The following is a 15,809-nucleotide window of genomic DNA, read 5'->3' on the forward strand; positions in this document are numbered from 1 at the left end:
TTCCCATTTTCTAACCATTTCTTTACCTGCGAACATCCATCCCAATCAACTTTTGAAAGTTCTTGCCTATTACCGTCAAAATTGGCTTTCCTCCAATTTAGAACTTCAATGTTTCGATCCATCCTGTCCTTTTCCATCACTATTTTAAAATAATAGAACAATGGTCGCTGGCCCCAAAGTGCTCCCCCACTGATACCTCAGTCACTTGCCCTGCCTTATTTCCCAAGAGTAGGTCAAGTTATACACCTTGTTTAGTAGGTACTCTGTGGGAAGCTGGAGAAGTAATTGCTGGGCCTCTTGCTGAGATATTTGTATCATCAATAGTCACAGGTGAGATGTCTGAAGACTGGAGGTTGGCAAACGTGGTGCCACTGTTTAAGAAGTGCGGTAAAGACATGCCAGGGAACTATAGACCAGTGAGCCTGACCTCAGTGGTGGGCAAGTTGTTGGAGGGAATCCTGAGGGACAGGATGTACATGTATTTGGAAAGGCAAGAACTGGTTAGGGATAGTCAACATGGCTTTGTGCGTGGGAAATCATGTCTCACAAACGTGATTGAGCTTTTTGAAGAAGTAACAAAGAAGATTGATGAGGGCAGAGCATTACATGTGATCTATATGGACTTCAGTAAGGCGTTCGACAAGGTTCCCCATGGGAGACTGATTAACAAGGTTAGATCACATGGGATACAGGGAGAACTAGCCATTTGGATACAGAACTGGCTCAAAGGTAGAAGACAGAGGGTGGTGGTGGAGGGTTGTTTTTCAGACTGGAGGCCTGTGACCAGTGGAATGCCACAAGAATCGATGCTGGGTCCTCTACTTGTTGTCATTTACATAAATGATTTGGATGCGAGCATAAGAGGTACAGTTAGTAAATTTGCAGATGACATCACAATTGGAGGTGTAGTGTACAGCGAAGAGGGTTACCTCAGATTACAACAGGATCTGGACCAGATGGGCCAATGGGCTGAGAAGTGGCAGATGGAGTTTAATTCAGATAAATGCAAGGTGCTGCATTATGGGAGAGCAAATCTTAGCAGGACTTATGCACTTAATGATAAAGTCCTAGGGAGTGTTGCTGAACAAAGAGCCCTTGGAGTGCAGGTTCATAGCTCCTTGAAAGTGGAGTCACAGATAATAGGATAGTGAAGGCGGCGTTTGGTATGCTTTCCTTTGTTGGTCAGAGTATTGAGTACAGGAGTTGGGAGGTCATGTTGCGGCTGTACAGGATATTGGTTAGGCCACTGTTGGAATATTGTATGCAATTCTGGTCTCCTTCCTATCGGAAAGATGTTGTGAAACTTGAAAGGGTTCAGAAAAGATTTACAAGGATGTTGTCAGGGTTGGAGGATTTGAGCTGTAGGGAGAGGCTGAACAGGCTGGAGCTGTTTTCCCTGGAGCGTCGGAGGCTGAGGGGTGACCTTAGAGAGGTTTACAAAATTATGAGGGGCATGGATAGGATAAATAGATGAAGTCTTTTTCCTAGGGCCATGGAGTACAGAACTAGAGGGCATAGGTTTAGGGTAAGAGGGGAAAGATATAAAAGGGGCAACTTTTTCACGCAGAAGGTGGTACGTGTATGGAATGAGCTGCCAGAGGATGTGGTGGAGGCTGATACAATTGCAACATTTAAGAGGCATTTGGATGGGTATGCGAATAGGAAGGTTTGGAGGGACATGTGCCAGGTGCTGGCAGGTGGGACTAGATTGGATTGGGATATCTGGTCGGCATGTGCACATTGGACCGAAGGATCTGTTTCCATGCTGTACATCTCTATGATTCTAGGTACATCCACACTGAATCAGAAAATGTTCTTGTACACAACTAACAAATTCCTCTCCACCTTAACATTATGGCAGCCCCAGTCTATATGTGGAAAGTTAAAATCCCCTACCATAACCACCCTATTATTCTTAAAGCTAACAGATTTTTTACAAACTTGTTTTTCAATTTCCTGCTGACTATAGGGGAGAGGGGGGTCGACAGTTCAACCCCAAAAAGGCGATTGTCCCTTTCTAATTTCTCAGTTCCACCCTAATAACTTCCCTGGATGTATTCCCAGGAATATCCTCCATAAGTACAGCTGTAATGTTATCCCTGATCAAAAAACTCCCACTCCTCTCTTGCCGACCTCCCCCCGCCCCCCTCCCTTTCTGTACTTCCTGTCACATTTGTATCCTGGAACATTAAGCTGCCAGTCCTGTCCATCCCTGAGCCACATTTCTGTAACTGCTGTGGTATCCGAGTCCCATGTTCCTAACCATGCCCTGAGTTCATCTGCCTTCCCGGTCAGGCTTCTTGCCTTGAAATAAATGCAATTTGACTTATCAGTCCAACCTCACTCTCTGCTTTGTTCCTGCCTCCCCTGACTGTTTGACTCGCTCTCTTTCCCAACTGTACCAGTCTCAGACTGATCTCTATCCTCACTACTCCCTCGGTCCCAACCCCCCACCTCACTGGTTTAAATCCTCTCAAGCAGCTCTAGCAAGTCTCCCTAATGTACATTCGTCCCTTTCCAATTCAGATGCAAGCCAGTCTTCTTATACATGTCACTTCTAACCTAGAAGAGATTCCAATAATCCAAAAATGTGAACCCTTCTCCCCAGCCACATGTTCATCAGCTCTATTCTCCTATTCCTACTGGCTCCTAGCACCGGGAGTAATCCAGATATTACTACCCTTGAGGAACTCCTTTTTAAATTCCTGCCTAACTTTCTATATTTTCCCTTCAGAATCTTTCTATGTCATTAGGTCAAATGTCCACAACACCTTCTGCTGGTCCCTCTCCCCTTTGGGAATATTCTGCACTATTTCAGAGATATCCTTGATCCTGGCACCTGGGCGGCAACACACCACTCTGAAGTCTGGCTGCTGGCCACAGAAATGTCTGTCTGTGCCTTTGACTAGACAGTTCCCTATCACAATCAATTGCTTGGAACCTGACGTACCCCTCATTACATTAGAACCAGTCTCGGTACCAGAAACTTGGCTGTTCATGCTACATTCCCCAACATTTTCCAAAAAAACATACTTGTTTGAGATGGGGATAGCCACAGGAGATTCCTGCACTACCTGTCTCCCTATCCTCCCTTTCCTGAAGGTAACCGATCTACCTGACTATCTGTTTTTTTTCCTTCCTGTATTTACATGTAACAAGAATGCTTCCACACATGCATCCTCTCACAGACTTATATCCCAATACACACACACACACACACACACATATATACACTCACACCCCACACACACACCCACATCTGCGCGCGCACACACACAAGTTTGTGGGGTGAATTCATACTTGCAGAATTACATTTTGTTTTGCTCAAAAACTGCATAAATCCATGGTAAAATTCTGTAAATCCCACTTTAGAAATAGAATCAGTCTGACCTAACACTGGGACACAGACAGACTTTAACTTCACACCTTCAATGCATTATTTGAGCTGAGGTGGCACCTATTGTTAAAAGCTATCTTGAGAATGTAACTTTAAAAAAGTTCTGGGAGTTACATACGAAGGAACCTAAACTAACATGATCATTCTAAAAGTTGAAAGACTCAAGCTAAATTTGTTTGATATTACATTCCATGACACTGCAATTCTGTTGCTATAAATTCTGTGTCATTTGTTTCTGCTCCACAACCACCTGAAGAAGCAGGGCTTCAAAAGCTAGTGCTTCCAAATAAACCTGTTGGACTATAATCTGGTGTTGTGTGATTTTTAACTTTGTCTACCTCAGTCCAACACCGGAGCCTCCAAATCATTCGTAATCACGGGTGAATTCAATTTACATATGTACTGGCTAAACCACATTTGCAATAATATTATGGCAGATGAATTCCTCGAATGTGCAAGATGAATTTTTAGAACAGTGCATTTTGGAAACAACTCCAGTGCAGTTTATCCTAGATTCGGTTTTGTCCAATGAGAAGGGATTAATTAGTAATCTTGTAGTGAGAGGTATTTTAGGAAAAAGTGAACACAATATGGTAGAACTCTTCACTGGGATAGAAAAAGAAGTAGATCAGTCCTAAATATAAACAAAGAAAACCACGAAGGTATGAGAAGGGTGAATTAGCTGTAATAAGCTGGTTAACCTGTGGCCCAACAATGATTAAGAAAATAAAGTAAAGAGGGAGATAGATCGATAAATAGATAAATGACTCCAAATAATTTAAACTTACTTGAAAAAGTAGCAAGCCTGAGGACTTGCAGTTTAGAATTCAGCAGAGGAACAATAAGGAAATTAAAATAGAAAAAATAGAGTATGAGCACAAATTTGTAAGGAGCATGAACCAGACTGTAAGAGCTTTAATAAGAGTTTGTAAAAAGAAAAAGATTACTGAAGACAAATGTAGGCCGCTTACAGTCTGGAACAGGAGAATTGATAATGGAGAATAAGGAAAATGGAGAGCAATGAATTCACTGAAGACACAAAAACTTCCCAGAAGTGGTAGGGTTTGGTAAGGAAGAAATTAAGTTTAATTAAATTTAATTACTATATGAAGAAACAAAAGCTGCAGAAATTAAGGGGACTGAAAGCTGATGCATCCCTAAAATCTGATCATTTGCATCCCAGTGAAGGTGACCAAGGAAATAGTGGCAATGTTGGTCGTCATCTTTCAAACTTCTCTAAATTCCTGAACATTCCTATCAGGTTGGAGGATGGCAAGTATAAACCTGTTGAGGAGAGAGAAAACTGGGAATTGCAGACTGGTCAACCAAATATCAGTTGTAGGGAAAATGCTGGAATCTATTATAATGGCTATGTTAACAGGTCTCTTAAAAATACCAAAGGTATTCCACTAAATCAACATGGATTTATGAAAGGGAATTTGTTTTTTTTTGAGGACATAACTAGTATAATTGAAAAACCAGCAGATGAAGCATATTTAGATTTTCAGAAAACTTTTGATAAGGTCTATCATAAGAGATTATTGTACAAAATCAAAACATGTGAGATTAGTGTAATATATTGGCATGGATTGAGAATTGGTTAGGCAGACCACAGAGAAGGAATAAATGGGTAATTGTAGAAATTAGGTACGACAAGGATCAGAACATGGACCCCAGCTATTCACAATGTATAATGAATGGTTTGGATAAGGGAATAAAGTGTAAAACTTCCAAGTTTGCTGACAACACAGAACTCGGTTGGAATGTGAGTGGTGAATAGGACATGATGAGGCTTCTGAGTGATAAGTTGAGTCAAAGTCGGCAAATACATGGGCAGATGCAGTACCACATGGATTAATGTGACGTTGTCCACTTCAGTGGAAAAAAACAGAATTGCAGACTACATTTTCTCCCTCACCAATCTTTGAGACACACATTTAATTCTATAGTCTTATTGACCCTATGCCAATTTGCTAGTGTCTCAGGCAATAATCTGGAGACAATTGCCTTTTTGGTTCTGATTTGCATTTCGCCGTGGCTACTCATACTCTCTTCAGCAGAACATCTTTCCCCTTTCTACCTACATTGTTGGTAACTATATGGACCACGACAACTAGAAATTTCTCCTCCTACTCCAAGTTCCTCTGCAGACCTGATGACATATCCTGAACTCAGACACCACGCAGACAACACGGCCTTCAGGATTCTTAATTCTGACCAGAAAAACAATATCTATTCTTCTCAATATATTATCCCTGATTATTCTTACATTTCTCTTTTCTCCCCCAACTTGAATGGCTCCCTGGACCACGATACTATAGCCAGTTTGCTCATCCTCCTTACAGCCCCATTCTTATCCACTTAGTAAAAATCTCAAACTTGTTAGACAAGCCCAAAGGCTGAGGTTCCTTCAGCACTATCCCTTGGATCCTTCTACCTATTTTACTACTAGTCACACCCTCCAGTTCCTGTTCACTGAATGAACTTGAGGTGATTAATGTCAAGGGTGTGACTGCCTCCTGAAGCATTGCATCCAGGTAACTCTACCCCCTCCCTGATATAACACAGTTTTCGAAGTTCAGAGTCCAGCTCATTAATTCTGAGCCTGAGTTCCTTAAACAACCAACATTTGCTACAGATGTGGCTACTATGTTCAAATGTGGGCTCCACTAGCTTCCACATCATGCAGTTACAACTCATTGCTTGGTCTGGCATATTTATTTTAAATACTTAGTTTTTAATTTAATTTTTTTAAAATTGTACTGGTCTTTTAGCTTGTAGCCTGTGACTATTTCCCCAAGTTACCTCGAATCTGAAACTAACAATAACAGATAGTCAAATTAATAGCTGTCACCACCAATGAACTTATATTTTACATGCGATGTCACTCTTTTGTGCTGGGCCCCGATCTTGGGTTTCAGTTTGTTTTGTTTCGAAAACACCCTACAACCTATGAGCCAAAAACACCAAACAGAAAGCATCTCTTCCCCACTGCACTGAATTCCCACACTGCCTCCAAATTCCTAGGAGAAAGTAAGGACTGCAGAGGTCCTGTCAAGATGCCAACTTGCGGTTAATTCACCCTCCCACTCCGCTAAGGACATGCAAGTCTTGGGGCTCCTCCACCGCCAAACCCTAACCATCCAACGCCTGGAGGAAGAACGCCTGATCATCTGCCTTGGGTCCCTCCGACCACATGGGATCAATGTGGATTTCACCAGTTTCCTAATTTCCCCTCCCCCCACCTTATCTCAGATCTAACCTTCCAAATCGGCACTGCCGTCTTGAAATGTCCTAACTGTCCATCTTCCTTCCCACCTATCCGCTCCACCCTCCTCGCTGACTCCTCCTTCACCTACCTATCCCATTCCCAGCTACCTTCCCCTCAGCCCCACCCCCCTCCCCCATTTATCTCTCAGCCACCTTGTGCCACAAGCCTCATTCCTGATGAAGAGCTTATACTCAAAACGTCGATTCTCCTGCTCCTCAGCTGCTACCTGACCAGCTGCACATTTTCAGCAACACACGCTTCGACTCTGCCTCCAAATTCCCCAAACTATATAATCACTCAAGCGCTCTCTCATTCTGGATGTTATGCGCCCTTTCTGATGATGCAAAGGTTATTACATGTCTTACTGGCTCTGTACGATCAGTAAATTTTACAGATTGGGAAAATCACCGATTCAATCATCTATCTGTAATGTATATATAAATGTGTGTGTAAACTACAGGTAGCCTATTTGACTCACAGAATTTTATATCCTGTATAATCTTCTGCCAAACACATACTCCATTTTTATCAAAATAGATATGGGGTTAAAATGCTCATAAAAGTAACTGCTGTATTAATTCTGCTGAGTTGCATTATTCTGGTAAAGCAAAGTTCTATACTTACTGGCTGCTTTGATAAAGCTGTGTTGTAACTGGAATGTCATCAGTGGAGCTGGGAGCACTCTAAAAGAAAAAAATAAAATGTCATAATGCTATTGATAACTAGTGATTTTGATTTTACAATTAATTTCACATACAAGTGCAATAGCATAGTTATTATGACGTTAGTAATTAAGAGGCCGTTTGAGATTCTGTATTCAATTAAATCAGCTGAAAATAAAAAAATGCTTGCATTACTAGAAGCTAAAATTCAACCTGATAGATTGCCATTCAGAAAGTATCACCACATATCCTTCTGCGCTGCAAGTGATTTCAGACTAACGTAAATGACCCTTGACATTCTCTTGAAGTAATTATGCAAATTAAGTAACTGAATCTTAGAATGATAAAACACAAAAGAAGGCCATTAAGCCCATTATACCAAGCTGCTACAAAAATGGTTGAAGAAGGTAGTATATACCCTTCTCAGGGTAACTAGATAAAGTCTGCAGTATCCACATCCAATAAAAAAATACTTTAAAAATTGGCAACACTTTTCATCAGGCTGTAAGTATCAATGAAACCAATAGAAATAGTGCCAGATGCTCAAAGCTGAATGTTTCAGCAAAAAGGATTATACATTATCCAGATCATCTTTCCTTTCACTTTATGAAACCAGCTGAAGGTGAAAGTACAGCAAATTATTTATAAACCCCCACTCCCAGAATACAAGAATAAAGGATATTAAAAGCAACAATTTTATGGAGTCTCCAAATTTAGCCCCCACTGGGGTTAAAAGCTGGTCATGATTTGGAGACACTGGGGTGTACAAAGTTAAAAATCATACATCATGAGGTTATAGTCCAACATGTTTATTTAGAAGCACTAGCTTTCATAATGCAGCTCCTTCATCAAGTGATTGTGGAAAATAAGATTGTAAGACACAGAATTTCTAGCAAAAGTTTACAGTACGATGTAACTGAAATTATATATTGTGTATGTTTGTTAAGTCTCTCATCTTTAAGAATGACCATGTTGGTTTCAGTTCTATCATATGTAAATAGCAAAACCTTTTTCTAAAACTTACAATCTCAAGTGAACTTTAACAATTGGTGTCATGTCAGCCCAGATAATGTATTAAAGGTGTAGGCTTCCCTGTGTGAGGCTGTCTATGCCACAATGGCGAGACTGATTCTAATCTAAAAAATGGATTTACAGAATCTTAGATGTATTCATGCAGTTTTTGAGCAAAGTAAAATGCAATTCTGCAAGAGGGCTGTGTGTGGGAGCAGTCCTACAAGAGAGTGTGTGTATGGGAGTGTGTGTGTGTGTGTCAAAAAATGACGCCATGTTGTTTGCAGTCTGCAACACATTAGCAATGAGGATGAACATCTCACCAAGACCATCCCACACCTCCACTTCTTGCCTTCAAACAACCACCAAACCTCAAGCAGATCGTCGTTCATAGCAAATTCCCAACTTTCAGGACAATACCATACAACCTTGTCACAGTAGACGCTGCAAGACATGTCAGAATGTCAGTGTGGATACCACCATTACGCATGGGTACACCTCCCACCTTGTAATTGGCAGGTACTCATGCGACTCAGCCAACGTTGTCTATTTCATCTGCTGCAGGCAAGAATGCCCTAAGGTATGGTACATTGACGAACCAAGCAGAGGCTACGGCAATGGATGAATGGACGGACACCGCACAACAAGGCAGGAGTGTTCCCTCCCAGTCGGAGAACACTTCGTTCGACCTCGGATCTTTGGTGACCGTATACTCCAAGGCGGACATCGGGGCAGGCAACAACAAAAGGTGGCCGAGCAAAGGCTGATAGCCAAGTTCAGTACCTATGGGGATGGCCTCAACCGGGACCTTGGGCTCATGTCACACTACAGGTGACCCCATAGTATCTTTCACAAACACAAGAAATCTTAACTTTTTTTTTTACAGCAAAAAGGTGTTATTCTAAAAAAGTGTCTGTTTAAGGTAGGGGAACGTGGCAGACCATTTATGCATGAGAAAGATCATAAACAGCAACATGATAACAGTCCAGATCATCAGTTTAAATGATAATCATCAACGGATTGATATTGGCCAAGGCAATAAAAAAAACCTCTGCAGTTCTTAACCTAGTTTAGTGGATTCTTCAACTTCTGTGAGAGCGTACGGAATTTTGGCCTAACAAAAAGGGGGCAACAGTGATGCTGCACTGAAGAATCAGCTTAGGTTTTACATTGAAGTCTTCTGGTTGAAGGAATAGGGCATTAACACAAATCCTCTGACTCAACATGAGAACGTGATCACTGTGCCAAGTCATTTTTCAGATACGTGACATTCTAAGGATTTCAAAATTGTGCACAAAGAGATCGAAAAGCAGGATCTCATGAACAATACTTTCTTTACTTTTGATGTCAGTCCACAGCATAGCAGTAAAGCAGCTAAATGGAGTCTCAATTTAATGTTACCAAAATTGAGAAACAATTAACCACCATCCCATTTGCTACATTTAAACATGACTGAGGTTTCCACAATGGCTCTCTATTCACAGCGTCACAGGTTTGTCAGATGACTGACTGTTTCTTCTCAGTTTGTACACTGCAATCACACCACTAGCCACAATGCTTCCACTGGATCAAAATCCACTTTTCACCTTAGAAACAATAATCTGAGGTAATCTTATTTAGACAAGTCAGAATAATCCCAAAATCATTCTGAGCACACTGACAGAGAAAGGAAATGACATAATAGTGCAAAATCAGAATGGTCAGCCTTACATGGAGTTTGCACATTCTCCCCATGTCTGCATGGGTTTCCTCCAGGTGCTCCGGTTTTCTCCCATTGTCCAAAGATATGCAGGTTAAGTGAACTGGCCATGCTAAATTGACCATAGTGTTCGGTCCATTAGTCAGAGGGAAGTGGGTCTGGTTGGGTTACTCTTCGGAGGGTCGGTGTGGACCGGTTGGGCCGAAGGACCTGTTTCTACACTGTAGGAATCTAATCTAACATTTGTACAATGATCAAGTGTGTGAGAAATATAGGGATCAAAGGATACCAGGCAGAGGAAGGGCTTCATCAGCAGATGCAAGTAGCTGCATCAAACAAGAATCTTCCCAAGATTGATGCAAAATTTTCAGAGTTGCTAATTTTTAAGCATGATATACTGATTTGCAGTTAAATTTTATGATTTGGCCTTAGCTGTCTTTTAAAGATATATCTGCTTTTGAAGTAATCAACAGGGCAGCTGCTTGCAAGATCTGAGTTTGACTAAAATGACCTGAAGATGCTGAAGAGTCAGGGTTTAAGTTATTGCGTTAATTTAAATGCAAGTGAAATTTGAGGTGTGTTTGTCAGTTTTAAAAGAATAATAAAAATATTAAATTACCAGCTTGAACAGAGTATGACACCTATCTTCAAATGAGAATCATGTGACTTGAAAAGGTTTTAATTTATTGACCAGTTATCAGACTAAAACTATAGAATAAAGTATCTATATTTTTAAAAGGACGTACTACTTGGAAAAAAAAAATGCTTAATTGCTTAGCATCCCTCATGAGGTCAGATAAATAGTTTTGTGATAACTGGTGCTATTAACCAAAAGATACATTGGGCAGAATCCTCCCTTTTTCTGGCAGTATATTTTCAAGAGAGATTCATGGCAGCTGGTCAACAATCGTCCATGGAGACCTCTCTCATGTAGCAATCCACTCCTCACCTTATTAATTACACACTGGCCCTCTTCAGCACCAGACTCAAAGAATATGTACTCACTTCTGCCTGGGTTTTGTGATGTTCACATTACTATCAGTAAAGTTGAATCCCAACTTCACAGCACTTCAGATGTTTCAAACTAGGAGATGCTCTTCACACTGTGATCCTGCATCATTTTGCCAAAGGAAATGAACCAGAAGGAGATACTAGCTTCTTGGTTTGCAACAAGCACGTGGAGGTGCTGGTGCACTGAATAGTGGAAAGGCAGGCAGGCCGAGTTATTTTTCTGATAATGACAAAGAAAGTTAGTGCACTTAGCCAGTATGGACAGAGATAGTAGCTTGGACCAGTGCTGTGTCCTGGGATAAGCAAGCTACCCAGAAATGCAGGAAGATGATTAATGGTATTCTGTGGTCAGTAAGGGTAAATGGCACCATCTTCTTTCTTCTGCCTCACACTCATAAGGCTAACATTCACTCTAACTCTGCCATTGCACACAATCCTCACTATTGTATGCAGCATATCCACTCAATGGCTCTCACCCATCTGAACCTCCCAAACTACTAACTCTTCCTTCCCTCTGTGCTTCCAACTCAATTGCCGGGGACATTTCACCATTTTCCCATGCTTGCATCACCACTAATGCCCCCTCTATCTATTTCTATCAATCTCAAACTTGCTTTTGTCTCTGTGTGGGAAAAACAACATCTCACAATTGGTCCAATGGCTCAAAGATCAGCCAGGTGTCTGTTGGACATGAGGTTGTTAACACCACATAAAAGGAAAAGATATTGGGTTTGGCTGAAGAAGAGAATGATCAGTCATGATGGCACACAAATCTCCATGGGCAACCAGCCCAGTAAGATTCATTGAACTGTGCAGCTCTCCCATTACCACTGATGCTAACTCATTCATAGGCTCTACAAGCCTTTATCCCTCTACACAACCAATTCACTCTCCTCTTATGCAGTCACCTGTGACAACAAACCTCTTCCCAAAGACTCTCAGCTTCTCTCATACTCTCAGCAAAATGCCAGAGGCTCTCAGCTCTACCTCGGAGGAGAAAGCACTCAGCCCTCAGGGAATGTAGGGACTGGCAAGGCCTTCATCTGCAGTTTCAAGTCTGCTTCAAACTATTACTTTGATGGGTTACTTTCCAGATTAGACTTGGAAGCACAATCTGGTGAACCCATCACTAATATCGCCACAGTTCAACAGGGAAGAAACTCAAGTGTCAGACACTTGAGGACTCAATATTATTGAATACACTTAAGACTAAGGTACATAAATTCTTGTTAGTCAGACAAAACAGGGGTCAACAGGTACAGATGGGATCCAGCTCCTGCACTGATTGCTCCACAGCACCCCAATGGCCTACTGATAATTCCCAGACTTGGTACACTTGACTCACAGGAGTGACTATGACTTTGTCCCTAGACTCTGGTAAGATCAAGTTCCTGATTATTCGTGGCCAAAGCCATGGACCAGAAATGACTCCATTAACTGAGTATAGTGATACCCCCCTCCCCCTCCGAGTGACCACAGACCCTTGAACCTTTTAAGGATTAGTCCCCTTTGATGTTCAGACATGGTCATTTCATCGTAACACAAGCAATGTGCTTGCCATGTACATTAGTGATGCATGCTGCATGTATGACATTGAACTAACATGTTCACCAACTTGACTGTTCAGTGTTTAAAAGCTTGACAAACTGTCTGACTCTACCTAAAAGAGAATGAAAGCTGAAGGCTAACAGCCTGCAACTTAGCACTGAATAATCTATGCACTGAGAAACAATGCAATTCACCAAGAGAGGTTGGCAGCCTCCAAGTAAAGAAGAATTGAAGCTAAGAAGCATTAAACGCATCCTGTGTCAATGTAAAAGATGCAAGTGTGCCCCTGAAGGCAAAGCAACTTGGCAAAAGCACACAAGTCCAGGATGTCCTCAAGTTCAAAAGTGAACTTCCAAAGAACTGAAGGGATATGAGAGCTACCCCAAAAGCAAACAAAATTATCTGTTGAGGATAGTGGTGCATGGATTAAACATAGTCTTTTTGTTTGACCTGGTGGGTCTGGTATATGAACACATGTCACTTCTGACACACATAAATAATTGATATTATAAGTTTGAATGAGGATCTGAACTCAGTGTTTCAAAACTGAGATGAATTAAACTTTTATTTAGCAAAGGCACTACAGAAACCAGGTAGAAAGGTGGATAAATGGAGCTAAGAGAAACATCAGCCATGATCTACTTATGGCGCAAGGAGTTGAATGACGTAGTCCAGTCACTTTTCATAGAAAAATGTCTCAATTTTTAATAGCTGAAAAATTTAAGTGGTTTGCAGGAACTCTGCTGCAATGCTAGGTCCCTTGCCATTGGTGGCTTGAGGATGGTCTTTTGTACATCAGTTAAAGAGTGATGTTAGATTTGAAGAACTTTTTATTTGGTTCCTGGGAAATTGTGGTTACTAAGGCATTTACGACCAAAAAGTCTATTGAGTAATTGAAATATTTCACCTAATGTTCTAGGAGTTGTAGACTTCATAATTAGAGAAAGCAGCATAAGAATTGGCTGTTCCACACAAAATTCACTGCATGATAGAAGGTGTTCTTTTGAGACATGCTGGGTTGCAGATAACTGGATCACTTTCATTTCATTTTAACTACTGCTTTAATTTTTCTGAACTGAACCTACAATTCTTATGCAATGTTTGTCATTCATATAGTACAGGAATGACCATACTTCTCATCAACAGAGTTAAACTCTGGATTATGTTTCAAAGTAGTCCTAATAAAGATGATCAATCTAGACTGTTGTTTCCATTCTACCTCCACTGACATTTATTGTCAACTTGCTATTAACTGCCAATGTAATTATTTTAGACACAAGGGAAGGTTTCGGTCAACACTTATCTAGCTTTTACAATCTTAGTGACATTTTTACAACAGTGAGTAATTACCAGATACAGTTTGGAGCCGATTCAGATCAATATTTCATTTGTGAAAATATTACAACAATTTTACATTATTAGCCCTCTTCCTATTTTTAAACCAGTTAAGTATTCTGCTACTAAATATCCGCATTCCGGAACAATTTAAAATCCTCCTTCTGTAAATATACTTTGTTGATAACATCTTGTTATTTTTACTTCATAGAATACTCAGCATCAGATTATTTTGCTGGGGATAACTGCAAGTTTGAAATAAATGAATGGACACTGGCCAATAAGTTGCCATAGGGATTTACTCATTGCTCAGTAATTCATGATTCATAAAATGGATGAATTCCAGATGGTCATCTTGCAATAAAGAGCTGCTTTTTACTCATCTGCCAGGGCATTGTTGTGAGTCAGCTAACAAAACAGTAGCTGGAAGTGTAAGCAAAAAAAATACAATTAAAATTCAACCTGCAGGATTCCCAGTGTACACTGGACTAGCAGCAAACTAACAACACCAGCATGACAGGTCTCTTTCCATGAAGCATTCTGAGGTCCATCAGAACCTTAGATCAGCTGAATGTCATAAGACTTAATTGTACACATTCATGTTGCTCCTCAATCGCACCAGTTTTTCCAAATGATGCATAACTTATTTTTCTAATCAGAACAGAACAGTTTCACATCAAGGCAGTGTTCAAGCTTCTGTTTTGTAAGCCATATTAAATGGCACGATACAAATGCAAGTTGCTATGATTTTCAGCACCAGATTGAAATTATCCTGCAATTTAATAGCTACAGAAGGATCATTACATGGCTAAGATTCATACACAAATGAATTCTGTGCATGAAAACAACAGGAACTTTCCCACTTACAACCCAAAAGCTATATATGGACTCCAGACTTGGCAATCAATCCACCAAGCCTTAGATAAATCAATTCTAATTGTACAATTGCTGAATTGTTGCAAAAGCTAAATGCTTAATGGGACTATATTTTGATGTGATGCCTCATTAGCGGTTAAATCTGAAATTAAAATATATAATGTTCACAACTTGACAGACATACAAGTTAATGAAAAGTATAAATTAATCTTCAGTTGTGGTAAGAAAGGCAGCACAACACAAAGCCTTTCAGTAGGAGAGGGAAAAGAACTACAGAAATAACTGTTGGTCAATCTGTCATATAAACCACTTTAAATAAGCATGTCAATACACGTAGCATGGCAACAACAAAAGTACAACACTGGCTGAAATGGAAATTTTACAGAGATTGGCAAGATAAATGAGGAAAATAATCAATATATACTAACAGTACCATATACTAACAATTTCCTGAAATAGGTTGCACAACCATCCCCAAATCTGCAGTTTTAGATATGCACTGTATAATATGCACTGAAGGCATAAAAGATCATTTCCAGGAAATATTCCATACTAATTGCAATAGAAGAATAAATTAACATTCCATCCAAACACATTTAAAATGTACTTGTAGAAAATCTCAATTTAAATTAGAATGAACTACTTTCAGTATCAATAAAGCTTTATTATTATAGGCAACTCTCATATAATCTTCATTTTTAAAATCATCTTGCAGCAAGCAAAATATGTTAGAAAACTGTATCATTTACATATGGCCAATTTCTAAATAGTACTCAAAACCTCTCAATATATTTAAATAGCCAACGGTTCTCATCCAAGATGGGTAATTATTGCATATATTTGTGCAGAAAACCAACACCCAAAACAAAGATAACTTGCTTGACAAAAAACCACCATGGACATTTCACAGCTGTTTGCAATAAAGTAGCTGAATGCCATGTGAAAGCAATGCAATTATATTAACATTTTAAAGTCATTCACAGCCCCAAAAATGCGTGA

General features: G+C 40.2%; 1 protein-coding gene across 11 annotated transcripts in view; it reads right to left on the reverse strand.

Annotated features, from left to right (window-relative positions):
* The window catches only part of LOC122556611 (rho GTPase-activating protein 26-like), a 241,669-nt gene that overhangs the window by 84,883 nt on the left and 140,977 nt on the right, over nt 1-15,809 (reverse strand). For all 11 annotated transcript variants that reach the window (XR_006313586.1, XM_043703510.1, XM_043703505.1 and 8 more), the window contains exon 15: nt 7,293-7,351. Coding sequence is in view for 10 of the 11 variants with exons in the window: in XM_043703510.1 (XP_043559445.1) it covers nt 7,293-7,351 (59 nt within the window). In the remaining variant the exon portion in view is untranslated. The remainder of the gene's footprint in view (nt 1-7,292; nt 7,352-15,809) is intronic.

The sequence above is a fragment of the Chiloscyllium plagiosum genome, chromosome 14 (assembly GCF_004010195.1).
Source record: "Chiloscyllium plagiosum isolate BGI_BamShark_2017 chromosome 14, ASM401019v2, whole genome shotgun sequence".
Lineage (NCBI taxonomy): Eukaryota > Metazoa > Chordata > Chondrichthyes > Orectolobiformes > Hemiscylliidae > Chiloscyllium > Chiloscyllium plagiosum.